At 32.2% G+C, this 12,726-nt stretch overlaps 1 protein-coding gene across 4 annotated transcripts; it reads right to left on the reverse strand.

The window, feature by feature from the left end:
- Positions 1 to 821: 821 nt before the first annotated feature.
- Positions 822 to 11,761, reverse strand: LOC118278168 (neuronal synaptobrevin). 4 transcript variants are annotated; one of them, XR_004783828.2, is made up of 7 exons: positions 11,600 to 11,761; positions 6,943 to 7,090; positions 6,717 to 6,795; positions 6,360 to 6,439; positions 5,579 to 5,630; positions 3,932 to 4,044; positions 822 to 2,926 (listed from the first exon to the last, which is right to left on the reverse strand). XR_004783828.2 is itself a non-coding variant. In XM_035597264.2 (7 exons), coding segments are annotated over exons 1-7 (447 nt in total). In that variant the 5' UTR covers positions 11,602 to 11,761; the 3' UTR covers positions 822 to 2,924. The 4 variants fall into 4 exon arrangements, 3 of the variants coding, with proteins under 3 accessions (XP_035453157.1, XP_035453160.1, XP_035453158.1); XM_035597264.2 differs by having other exon boundaries at positions 3,932 to 4,015; XM_035597267.2 differs by lacking the exon at positions 3,932 to 4,044.
- Between the last annotated feature and the right edge of the window lie 965 nt (positions 11,762 to 12,726).

Here is a 12,726-nt window from a genome sequence, read left to right on the forward strand (position 1 = left end):
TTTCGGTGACGAAACTACAACATTTAGATAATATGGTTGACTGACATTTATGAAAATATCAATAAAGTCTATAATATTTTCCAACATTGTGTTATTCTATCATTATTTTGCGCAGTATATGCAATTAATTTTTTTTTTTCACCTTGTGGTCTAAGTTGTAAAGTAAATAATATAATATAATATAATAATAATCCTTTTATTTCAGAAAAATCCATAAACACACGAGTGGGGACGAGGCTTAAAGATGCAGCTTTCCAAGTTTTTATGTGAAAACGTTACAAACATACACACATACATACAAAAACACAAATATTCCCTCTTTATAATATTCATATAGACTGAAGTTCCTAGCTTAGATAACACATAGCTCACCGTCCTTAATGGGTTCGTGATTTAACGAACTTCTAACTTTGTGGGCGATGTTAATCAATATATTGCACGTACAGAGATTGGGGCTGTTGCATGGAAAGAGATGTACTTAATAATGTACAGACAGTATCTGCCATACTCATGTTTTACTACAGAACCTCGTAGAATACTATATTGTTTTATTTTAGAGTAAAAGTCTAAATACATTAACTTAATAACGCCAACACGTAAAAAAATTGAGTGAAAATAGTCGTAGTTTATAACTGTAAAGTAATAAACTAATATGAAGCTACGGACGATCTAGCAGGTTACAGGGGTTCCAGCTCGAAGTAGGTATAGAAAAAGAGTTTTTAGTGTGATCTCGCCTCATACAGGGCGAGGAAGTCATTGTATGTTTTCCCCCTTAAAATAAAGGTAATAAACGAAGGATGGGAGTAAATAAAAACAAAATATGATTTATGATTCACTGTATATATTCATCACATTTTATATAATCAATAATTCCATGTACATTAGAGATTTTCAATTATTACAACATTTATAATGGTATAATCTGTGAATTTAATTATAATTATTACAACACGCCAAATTCGTAAAATGTATTTTGAATAAAATAATTTAAATAAATAATCGTAATCTTAATACACTACAACATTCAATTCTTGAATAAATAAATAATTGTGTCATTAAATATTAATTGAATAATTATTATTTTAAATTTTTGAATAATTATTTTATTTTAATAGATACAATTTTATAGTTGCAACAGAATGCAACAGTTGAGTTGATTTTTTAATAACAAGAAATAGGAATAAATATAATAATATAATTTGCAAATAAGATATAGGGTTGCTCAATGCTTGCGTTACATATAACAATCAAAACATTTAATGTTTCTTTTATGTTGGCAACGTAAATAGAGAGCAACATCACAACCCGTTGGGGCATTGAGGTTTTATCATGAAGAGTTTGTATACCACATTACAAGGAATGCTATAAGATATCCTATGAGATACACTATGAAATAGATAGAATATAATTTTCTACTGTGTGTATAATAGAATTTTGTCTCATGTCTTCCCTCTTAAGTCTTGCAGTTAAGTAACTATAATTAACTACATTGAAAAGACAAGCGATTAGCACAACACCGAATAGTCAAATTATTATATTTATATAATTCAAATTCTCATTTAATTATCACACTCGTTTATATAAAAGAACTAATATTGTCAGTGGCACCTTGGTTTGTAATTGCTTACAATTTCACATTGTACCTACAGAGAAAATACAACCTCATCATTTCATCATATCCCTTAGTCGACTGCGTGTACGAATACTCTTAGTATTTAAATATAGGCCATTGTTTTGTGGATGCAAATAATTATTTCGTTAACAACCTGCCAAAATAAGAATGCATGCATGGCACGCTAAAACTGTAAGCACTTACAGAATTTTAAACTCCTTCAGTCTAAAATACGTTTAAAATATGTAGACCCTGCGGTAAATAATTTTGATTGTAATCGCTGTCCAACAAATCATTGTCTAATAAAATATAGCATTTTAATAAATAATTTTAATTTTAATTGACTTCTTTAAGCCGCTAAAATATAAATTGCATAGTGTTAATTGCAAATAATTGACTTCTAAGACGCTATGAATACTATTGGACTTTTAAAATAATTATATAATCATTAATTTTATTATTACAATAATTCTATTCATAAGACTTGTAATTTAAACTATAAAATAAGCAAAAATAATGTAATTGTATAATCATTATTTGCCTTACTAGTGTCAATTCAATTCCGCCCCTATTTCTACGATTGCTGTTTTATTTGGTGTCATACAATTCAATGAGGAAAATTCCAAATGTATATTACTAGGAATATAGATAAATATTATGTGTTTAAGAACTATTTTACAATATCAGAAAGATTCCACTACACTTGGATGAATCCGATTACAATTTTGTGAGCTTTTAGCTGACAGAAGTACAACTAGATATAATATTAATATATAGTATAATTATGAGCAAATAGACAACATATGAAATACATAGAATCAGAATTATAGATAGTATCTACAAGGCACGCAAATAAATTTTCTAGACAGCCACATTTAATTTTAATATTTTAATTTTAATAATTTTGTCAACTATGAAAAAAGCAACATCTTTTGTTACTAAGAGTCGTTTATCTAAATCCTTGTATAAGGATAAATTATTATTTTAATATATAATTATTTAATAATCACTCACGTTTACAATATATTTGACAACTTTAAGCATCATAATTGAATAACTCAATAATTATATTCGAATAATTATTTTTACAATCTAAATAATGTTAAAATTTTGAATAATTGTATTATTCAAAAAACAGCCGTATATTGTGTTATATTTCGTTCCTTTTTATTATAGTTTAGAGTCTAATTGTTACAATTTTATTATACGTATATATTTAGATAAATAATGAAATATTATATTATAAATCAGCTTCTCATTTGAAGTGGAACCCAACGGATGCGACGAGTGAATTATGTAATTACATATATTTTCCTGGAAATAACAATCATAATTAAAATTCAATATTATAAAAATGGAAATTTCGATGACATAAAGTGCATAATGAGACTATTTATCACACATAAAACACTCTTCACTTCTAATTTTTGAAGTGCTTAATATAATTATTTGAATAAATTAATAAATACCACAACGCAACTATGTGTGTGTGCTAGTGATGTGCAATAATGCACATTTTGTGAAGTGTATTTACTGTGAATATTTCATGCTGTATTCAAAAGTGATGAAATTATTCAAATTGTTCTAATAATATGACAAAATTGAAATGTGTGTTAAAAATTGAAATATAACAAAGTGTGGTGAATTGTATATTAAAAAGTTATTATTCAAAATCGCGTAACTACTTCTAGTCTTGCTGAGGTCTTCAAAAATCCTACTGTGATGAAAGGTGGTTATTAAATTGTAGGGATTGCTCAAAGTTTAACTAATGAGTGAAAATGTTCTGTGGAAGCATTGACGATGTAGTATGTAGGTATGTATTGGGAAGCTGCGTTATAGATACGACCAAACGTAATCACATAGGGGTTACAAAATTCCAAATTATTTTTACAAAAATATTTTTGCCAACGCTTCGCAGATCAAAAAGTATTTTTACGAACCGTTTATTTTTGTATGCATAATAATTATATTATGTTTTCGTTTTTTGATCTGGGAAGTAATTAATTCAGTAGGTATACACATTCGAATGATGCGGTCTTTAACATTTTTTTTATACATTGTTGATATACAAACGTATTAATAGGACTAAATCTGATTTAATTCAGCTCTTCTATTGCTTAGGACTTGTAACAATTGAAATACGGATTGCAGATTAGCAGAATTTTTTACCAGATCACCATTACCAATCAATTAATTTAATGAACCAGTTGACTTACCATCTCCCACTAAAATTCTACTTCTACAAGCTCTATGAGGCGAGAAGGAAAGAAAGAAAGAAGAACAAGAAGAAATAAGAAGAGAAAGGTATCTATTACTCACAATGGCCAGTGTTGGCTGCCACGGTACTGTTACCAGTTGCTACGATCGCCGGCCCCGGAATAGGCGACGAGTTTCGGTACCGAACTAACCAAACATTTGTTTAATGTTATCACCTGCAAAGAGCGGTAAGCAGAACATATGCGTCGAAGCAACTAGCTTGCTACACTAGCTGTGGTGTTCGTGCTTTGTTTTTGGGAATTCTTTGTTAGAAGTGTTGGAATTAGGAGGTTCTTCTCCCTCCTATATACCTATACAATTTTCCTCATATAGAGGAAATATTGTTCAAGATTCTTTATGTTTGTTCTGGATTAAGATACGTGAACGTCTGTGTTTTCTTTCTATCATTATTTGAAGTGTGATACATTCAACAGAGTATATTGTGTTGGTCATACGTGCTTTGGGTGTACATCATAATTAACATATGGTGTTCTATTAGCAATTTCTGAAATCACATAGTGTCCCAAACGGTGCAATGTAAACACTACAACTTTCGTTTGAAAAAAGTGCGCAACGTAACACCAAGACCAAGTCTAAGACATTTGCAAAACGTGCTGTGTAGTTATTTAAACTCATGACATACATATTTGAATTGTATTGTATTATGTATTTGTCAGATTGTAAAAATAAAAGAATGTTAAAATTCTACATTCAATATTCAAATCGTTTATTGGCAGCAGTAGGCTTCTTTCAAAGAGTATCAACCATAGTTACATGGCAATCATTGTACTCTAGTTACCCGTTTTCAATGTAATAAGGTAAAAACCTATGAAACTTGGGAACTTTTTTGATTAGATATTTGCCCATTTATATTTATTTACTCCATTTACTGTAAATATGTCTGAACTGTTACCATTGTCACAGTGAATGGACTGAATGTTAGAGAGTCTGTAGAATTTGTAGTTTAGCAAAGAATCCAAGAATTTGGAAGAAGAAACAATAAGCCAATTGCTAATTTGGAACAAGGTTTAACAAATCTAAGTTATAACAGACATCCAGAAGGAAGGGTTAGATGCAAACTAACAGTTTCCAGGCAATCACAGACGTTACGACACGTTGCTTGTGGTTTGAGACAGAACTTGACTCACTAAGAACTAAGAATTTCGAATATTTACTAGGATGCAAGTAAGGATGCAAGTATGACGGTCACATCAGGGCCCCGACAAGAAATAGCTTATATAACCTACATTTTTACCGTTAGATTACTTTATAATATTACTGGTTTTCGAGTATTCGTCCCATATTAAAATATTAGTTATACTCTTAATATTAATATGAAAATTCTTTATCAGTCTCTATCAGTCTTATTGCCACACTCAGAGACATTAGATGATTACTAAAACAATTCCTCAGTAACGATTTTGTATCGAAAACATTTGCTAAGGACTGAATTAGGTAAACATTAAATTACTTTGAGAACGGCGTTTGTTCACTATCGATTGGATTTTATCTTCAATAATTCTAATTTGTTCATTTTCATCCCCTTTATCACCTATCTCCTGTACCTTGTCTAAACGTCCCTGCTCCGAAACCACCCCAGCATAGTCAAGTTCCATCTCACCCCACTGACACATAACATCGCAAGTAACACTGCTAAGCTTCACTTGACAACACCAATTCATTGTGCCTGTGTTCAATCCTGATACTTACCAAATAGTAGGCCTATTATGACGATCCCAATCACACCCATTATTATCATCATCTGTAATTGGAAATAAAGAAGTTAGGGGTCGAAGACATGTTACAAAGTATGTTTTAGCAGTGAATCGTTCTTCACTGTACCGAGACGCGATATGATAACAAGGGTTTTATGGTGCTTTTCCAGCAGAAATGTGCTATGTAGCTATGCTACGAAGGTGTGATAGCTAAGCCGTGAAACTATGTGACCCTTTTACGTCGATACTAAGCTATATAGTTGAGCGAGGAAGATGCACAGCTCAAGTATGCAATGTATCGATAGTAGGAAAACCATCAATAGCACGCATTTATAGCACGCATAATATAATCATATTGCAAATATGATTCGTGGACGCTGTCAATGTATCCACAGCAACGTAGTCATATTTCTGGTGGAAAAGCATCAAAATTGTAAAAATGTATGGTATTGATTTTATAATTGCAGATTTGTGAAAGTTAAACAAACAAAAATGGTAAATATATGTTAATTGAAATCAATGTTATACAATATTTTGCAACTATTGTGCGATGCAAAACAACGCCCTGCAATGCGCAATAATGCCATAAGTACATAAACGCTCCATTACAAAAAATACAATGAACTGAGGTAAAGTGTGCGCGGTACAAAAGTGCTTAATCAACAACATTACAGTAATTGTACGGGTGTACCGTATAAAATTTTTGTTTTATATTTACGTCATTTGCAATTAAAATGCCATTTGATGGTATAGATGGTGTATAGAATATTGCTTACCTTAAGATTTTGTAGCCAGAATTTGTTCTTCAAGCTCTTCGCTTGCTGTTCGAACTGTGATGCTCCGTACTGTAGCGCATCTGTAGGGGTAACATTTTAAAATTAGAATCAAGAATTTAATCCTCCTTAATGTAGAATATTATTTCTTAACTATCTTCAGTTTAAATCGGTATCACACGCCTAAAGCCAGGCCATTAGGATTATTGGGACAAGCCCGCCACAACCTCTCAAAACCGCTGCAACTCCTGTAAACCAGAATCTGTACTAAATATAACCATGATAACATCGGAACACCGAAGTCTCACGCGTCACAGGGACATAAATAACTGTCTTGGATCATAATAAGGCTTATCGTACCTGCTCTGTCATCCAGTTCCGATAACTTCACATCTCGATCAAGCACCTTGTCCATATTTGTCTTCATTATGTCCACCACCTAGACCACAGAGGAAGAATATGAAAGCATAATTCTAATAATAACTAATTCTAATTTTAGTTGTTTACTTGTTTTAGGGGTAGTACAATAGGTTAATAAGAGTCTGACAGCCTCATTTGCATTTTTTCCTAGGCTCCACATACATACCTCATCGACCTGAGCTTGAGTCTGCTGCAACCTCCTCTGAGCAGCAATTTGCTGAGGGGTGCGAGGTCCTCCAATGATCTCTCCATCGGGTCCAGTCTCTGCCTCCGGTGGGGCCAACCCTGGTTGAGCGGGACCTGCTTCGGCTGCCCTGGAAAATGCAAAACCAAAGGTTATAGAAAATTATCTAATTACAATACTTCCTTATTGCTGTTGAAAAGAGTTAACTGAAGTGTACCTACCGCAATGATCTATTGATTCATTTTTTTAAGTTATTTATTTATTTAGTGTCACCAACATAAATTAAATAATATTGTACAATGAAAATAACAGTAATATAATATAATAGTAATATAAATAAAATATTAAAAAATAAATCAATAACTGGAATAAAAATCGTTTACAAATCATAAAAAAAAACTTATTTTGCCCTTTGAAGTCGTTAAATCACGATAAAAAAGATCAATAGTACGTACAACCAATACAAATTGAAAATATCATCATCAATTTGCGTGACCGTTTGTTCAAGTCTCCATTCATCAAAACTTTTCTAAATCTTCTACACATAATTTTAACTCATAAACTATGTCAAACAAAATATTGAGCTAAGTAGGAACTTTGAAAACTTGCCAAATATTGCCAAGTTTGCTGGGAGCTTAATGTTCATAGTATGAGCTATCTTACGTAAAGTCCGCAGTGGGAAACTAGGGTAAACAGCGACTGCGGTAAACGTATAGTTACCAGCATGACATGGTGGTAAATTAATTGAGGTTGGTGACGCCTTTCATTGTTGCTATTACGGGCAAATTTTTATAGGACAAATTCACTATTACTAAACATCCTATTTTTGAGGTGATAAAATCATTCAATGACTTCTCACGCCTTGGGTGAGAGTGGCAAGAGAGAAAATGTCAGACTCTTGCTGCATAAAAGCCATCCAGTTCCTATTCTTCCTTGAGCCACGGGAACCCTTTAGTCTGTAGCTAAGGAAAATTCTGAAAACCCTAAATGCAAAATAATAATTGATCAGACAGTTATCCGTCTATATCGGAAATAATGATAATCAGAAAAAGAACTGTATAAAAATAATAGTAGAGTAAATAGGACCTTCTCCTAAAACATAAATGACGATGCTATTTAATTTTCATGCAATTTCAGATTATATTCTACTAACTTACAATCAATTGAGACATTGAGAGTATTCAAAATAGTACCTCAACCTTAAAAACCTAAGGTTTGTTTTTCTATTCCAAAGACTTAGTACACTTGTTCATCATAATAGTAGTTCATATTTTACACATAATCTTTTAATCAATTGTGTTCAAGTACTAGTAGCTACTTGTTACTGCGATGTAGTCACGCTATACCTAGTTCTTTCTTTTAAACTAAGTGCAAACAAAGGTGTGGTTGTATTAGGGTCAATAAACCTTCGAGTTTTTGTAAGAAATGTGTTTTCTTTTTGTTGTTAAATTGTTAGAATCATATGAAGAAACCTTTTTTCCCGAAAGAGTGTTATTCCATTTATTTTATTATCTAAATGTAATTTCAGATTTCCTTAAAAATCTGTTATTTTATTTATTTTGAATATTATAATGATATTAGTCGAGCTTAGAATTCGAACTCTAAAGTCTTGTGCATTACAATTTATGAAAAAAAAAACAATATAATATTATTATCGTATATAACACAAGCCTTAATGACCGTACTAATAGAATTAATGTTTTGTTTGTAACATAAGCTAGTTCGAGGTTAACGACTTTGTAAAAAGGAATTAAACGAAAACCATTAGCTTCATTAAATCATCTAGGGTGGCAATTATAGCCCCCTAGGGAGAGAACAAGAGTGAATGACTGGAAAATAATTAGAAAGACGACATCACAATTACGCATAGTGCAGTTAGATTAAACACCAGTTTCCTATGAACCCACTTGATCATATAAACGTAATAAGGAAGTTTCATGAATAATGTCCATCATCACATTATACATAACACTTACACTTTTAACAACATTTTATTAGACCATCATTGTAAATGCGTAAAAACTTATGGTCAAACACATCCCAAAATACTAGACTCTGTACTATAAGTGAAAATGTTTATATCACAGTAAAACTGCATTTTATCTGAAAATCAAAACTATCTTAAAATCTGCAGTGCAGAATATAACTAGCAACAGGAATAGATCCAAGAAACTCCTTGACATTTAACATTAGCACATGGAAAATTAACTTAAGCCGACATAGAGTCGACATCGCAAGGGAAATCGTCAACCTTGTTGAATAATATAACAGTTCCTACAATGCATGTGAAACTCACACGGTTTCAGCGTTTAACCTTGATAATGAACCAAGTATATCGATTTTATAATGAGCGTTTGATTCATGCATATCGTTTTCACTTAACAAATCGATTGGCGGTGAATTGTTATAGGGGTGTTTGTTACCCATTTTCACAAACCCTTCCTAAATTAAAAAAAATACTCCTAAGCTAACAAAGATATCACTAATGTCGTTTTTGTTTTCTGTTACTTAAAAGTTATACTTAACATTGCAAGTTAGGGGTTAGTTTAGTGCTACATTACGCCTAATTATTTTTAATTGACCCTTCTAATGGTTTAACTCTAACTTAGCATCAGGTGTTCCGTCAGCTCTCTCCTAAGCGCACTACACGGAAGTTTTAATGTTTTATGTTAATTGACAAATATTATAGTATCGATTAATTTCTGAGTTTTAGGTCAAAGATTTCGAGAATCTTCTGGTCTCCCAAAGGTAAGTGATAATTTACAAGTACTTGCTGAAAATATCCACAAGGTACGATCATCCTATAAAGCATTTTAGCAATACCTTAGAAATAAAGACTAAAGCTGAAGAGTTCCTAAGAACACGTGAAGGTATCTACAATATGGGTAAAATCGAAAGATCTAAAATACAATAATAAAACCTTTTTTCTGATGGACCAAATCAATAGAGGAAAACATGGCAACGTGCCAACTGACGTCATTATTGTGGCAAACGAGACAACCACGGACTATGCGGAAATTTTCTACCAAATGCAGAGATTGTATGCATTTTCAATTGGATACTTTATGGAGACACAAGAGACCAGTCTAGTAATAAATGCATGAAATTAATGGTTAAGTAAAACACAAAACAATGCCAAGAAACTGAAGAAGGTTTCCTAAAAGCACCAATAATAATTCACCCGACCTGAGAAACTAACCATGTAATCCTTTTTCAATAGCCGCTGTCACGATGACTCTGCCAACGAGCCAGTAAACTTATCTGCTTCTTCTATTCGATACAACTATGTAAGTAGTTAAGAAGAGAAGAAGACTGCTGTAGACCTAGAACAACTCCACCTACTCCCTCAGAAAATCCAATTTCCTAACCTATTTTCATATCCAACTAGTTATTTAAAAAAGAAGAACAAAGGACTAACTTTTTCTTTATAATATAATACGTGACCTTGAAAACTCGGGCGACCACGAGCTAATCAAAATGTAAGCAACATTTACGACTGAAGACTTCATGAAGAAAACTGAAAGCTTATCTTTTCAGGGACGAAGTAAAATTGTAACGTCGTTTCCTTTGATATTCATTTTTAGATAAAGATTATTTTATACTTATTAACATTTATTACCTAGTTTCATGAAACTCAATATGCTAACGTAAAAAGTGGGACGATAAAAATGTCATCTGTAAAAAAATATAGAGTAAAATTCAGAAAACCTGTATTCATAGTACATTGTTAGAATGTTTTATCTCGTGTAACCTGGCTCATTCCTTCAGACTTTATCCTATTTAGAAACACATCACAAGCCCATGAGTGGCCACTACTGACCAAAGGCCTCTTCGCCTACCACACTTGCTCGAAAAACATCACATTGGCACTTAGTAGGTTTCGAACTCGTAGTTTCATGCATGAGAAGCGGACGTTTTAAACCTTCGGGCCACCACGACCCTGCGGGTCGCCACGAAATTAATTATTATTTTTCATATTACGTACTCTATAATAGGAAAATGGAAAAGCCTTAATACCATAGTTACCATTACATGAATCGAGGCCAAACTCTTATGCTCAGTAAACGTACTAACGGGGACGGCCTTTATCAATAACGTTGTAATGAAAAAAAATTAAAAGCATTAAATAATTTTGTTATCGCGATATTATAATTATGAAAATAATTAATTATGTCACTCTATGGCACTATCATATCTCACTGATACTGACCTATAAAAACTACTACAAATAGCGTAAAAGCTTTCACTGCATTCAAACAACCGCAACTTATAGATTAGTAACTGTTGCTTCAAACATGACTATAGACTGTATCGTTTAATTTGTTGCAGATACTATAATATTCTATCACGCAATATTCATGAACATTTTTTCAGAAACCGACTATCACGGAAAGCACTTAAAAGTACTATAATTTTATTGCACAAATATTTAATTTGACATAAAAATGTCGACACAAATGGTACACAATTTTTCTCTATAAAGAATGACAGACAACACGTGAAAGAAAAATACGGAACAAAAAAAACTAAATGAAAAACAATTTTCCATTCACAAACAACTGAACAGCCGGCTCAAAAATGAAAAACAAGCAAAAATAAACTTTATACTATTAAAAAAACAATCGAATATTGTACTTACATGATCTTCCCTTAACACACAGAGTAATTGAACGGAATCAATTAATATACAGGATGGTTCTATTTTCAAAGTGGACTGGCTTCACGCGAGCTCGGTAGCGGTGTTGGCGCAAAGTGTGACTGGAGTCGGCCGCAGTAACATCGCGCACAGAATAGCTTCGAGCGAGCTTTTTGGCAAATGATACCAAAGTTTTTCTGTTCAGTTATTGACGTTGTTTATCTTTAAAAGTTCATGTTGAACGAGTCAAATTCTTGGTAAGGCGTTTTGTGTGTATGTGTGAGGTAAATTTGGTTGTAAATGTTGTATTGTTTGTGGAAGTTAAGTTTAGCTCGATGTTACAAATATGTAATTAAATAAATTTGATTTTATTTTGTTACTCAATCATGCATTATCTACCCGGTTCACAAAATGTTCCTAACATAATTTTATAAAGGTATTAAACCTTTCGTATTAATTAAAGTTAATTAAAGTTCTGGTAAGTAAGTGTAATTTCAATTCATCACAATTTGAAGTAAAATCCTTATAAACGGTTCAAATTCAAACACTTATTTAATTATATTTCGTTCTTCAATTGTATATAAGAATTTAAACTGTTACTATTTATATAGTAACTAAATATTATTTCATGACGAGTTAAATTACAACGAAAACAAAATACATTAAAACAAAAAAGCACCAAATATAAAATAAAAAACAAAAGCACAATCCCAACGACTTTTCTCACCGCCAGTACTTTGCGAGCTTTCCGCCACGCATGCGCGGCACTGCGTGTGTGCACCCATCGATTTCCCCTACTTGTGGGGTAGGTCTGGGGTTCGCTGCACGTGTCGCATTCACCACCACCCTATCAATGGACCACTATAGTACATATAGATATAGTTCTACAACATTAATGAGAGAACCATTGAAGCTCAGTGTGAATGCAGCCTTACTTTGTTAGTGTTGAGCTATCTAGTATTGGAAGACATTTTTTTTAAATTGTATTGTTTATGTAGTTCTAGTACATTAATGAGAGAACCATTGAAGCTCAGTGTGAATGCAGCCTTACTTTGTTAGTGTTGAGCTATCTAGTAGTATTGGAAGAGATTCTTTTTTAATTATATTGTTTAGGGTTACACATAAAATGT

Source organism: Spodoptera frugiperda, chromosome 18, assembly GCF_023101765.2.
Source record: "Spodoptera frugiperda isolate SF20-4 chromosome 18, AGI-APGP_CSIRO_Sfru_2.0, whole genome shotgun sequence".
NCBI classification, from domain to species: Eukaryota; Metazoa; Arthropoda; class Insecta; order Lepidoptera; family Noctuidae; genus Spodoptera; species Spodoptera frugiperda.

What these genes read in the sequence shown, in the direction of transcription:
- LOC118278168 (XM_035597264.2), bottom strand. An exon ending in CTCAAGCTCAGGTCGATGAG is followed by an intron (nt 6,796 to 6,942) that starts GTATGTATGTGG and finishes TCTGTGGTCTAG; the next exon opens with GTGGTGGACATAATGAAGAC. An exon ending in GGAACTGGATGACAGAGCAG is followed by an intron (nt 6,440 to 6,716) that starts GTACGATAAGCC and finishes TTACCCCTACAG; the next exon opens with ATGCGCTACAGTACGGAGCA.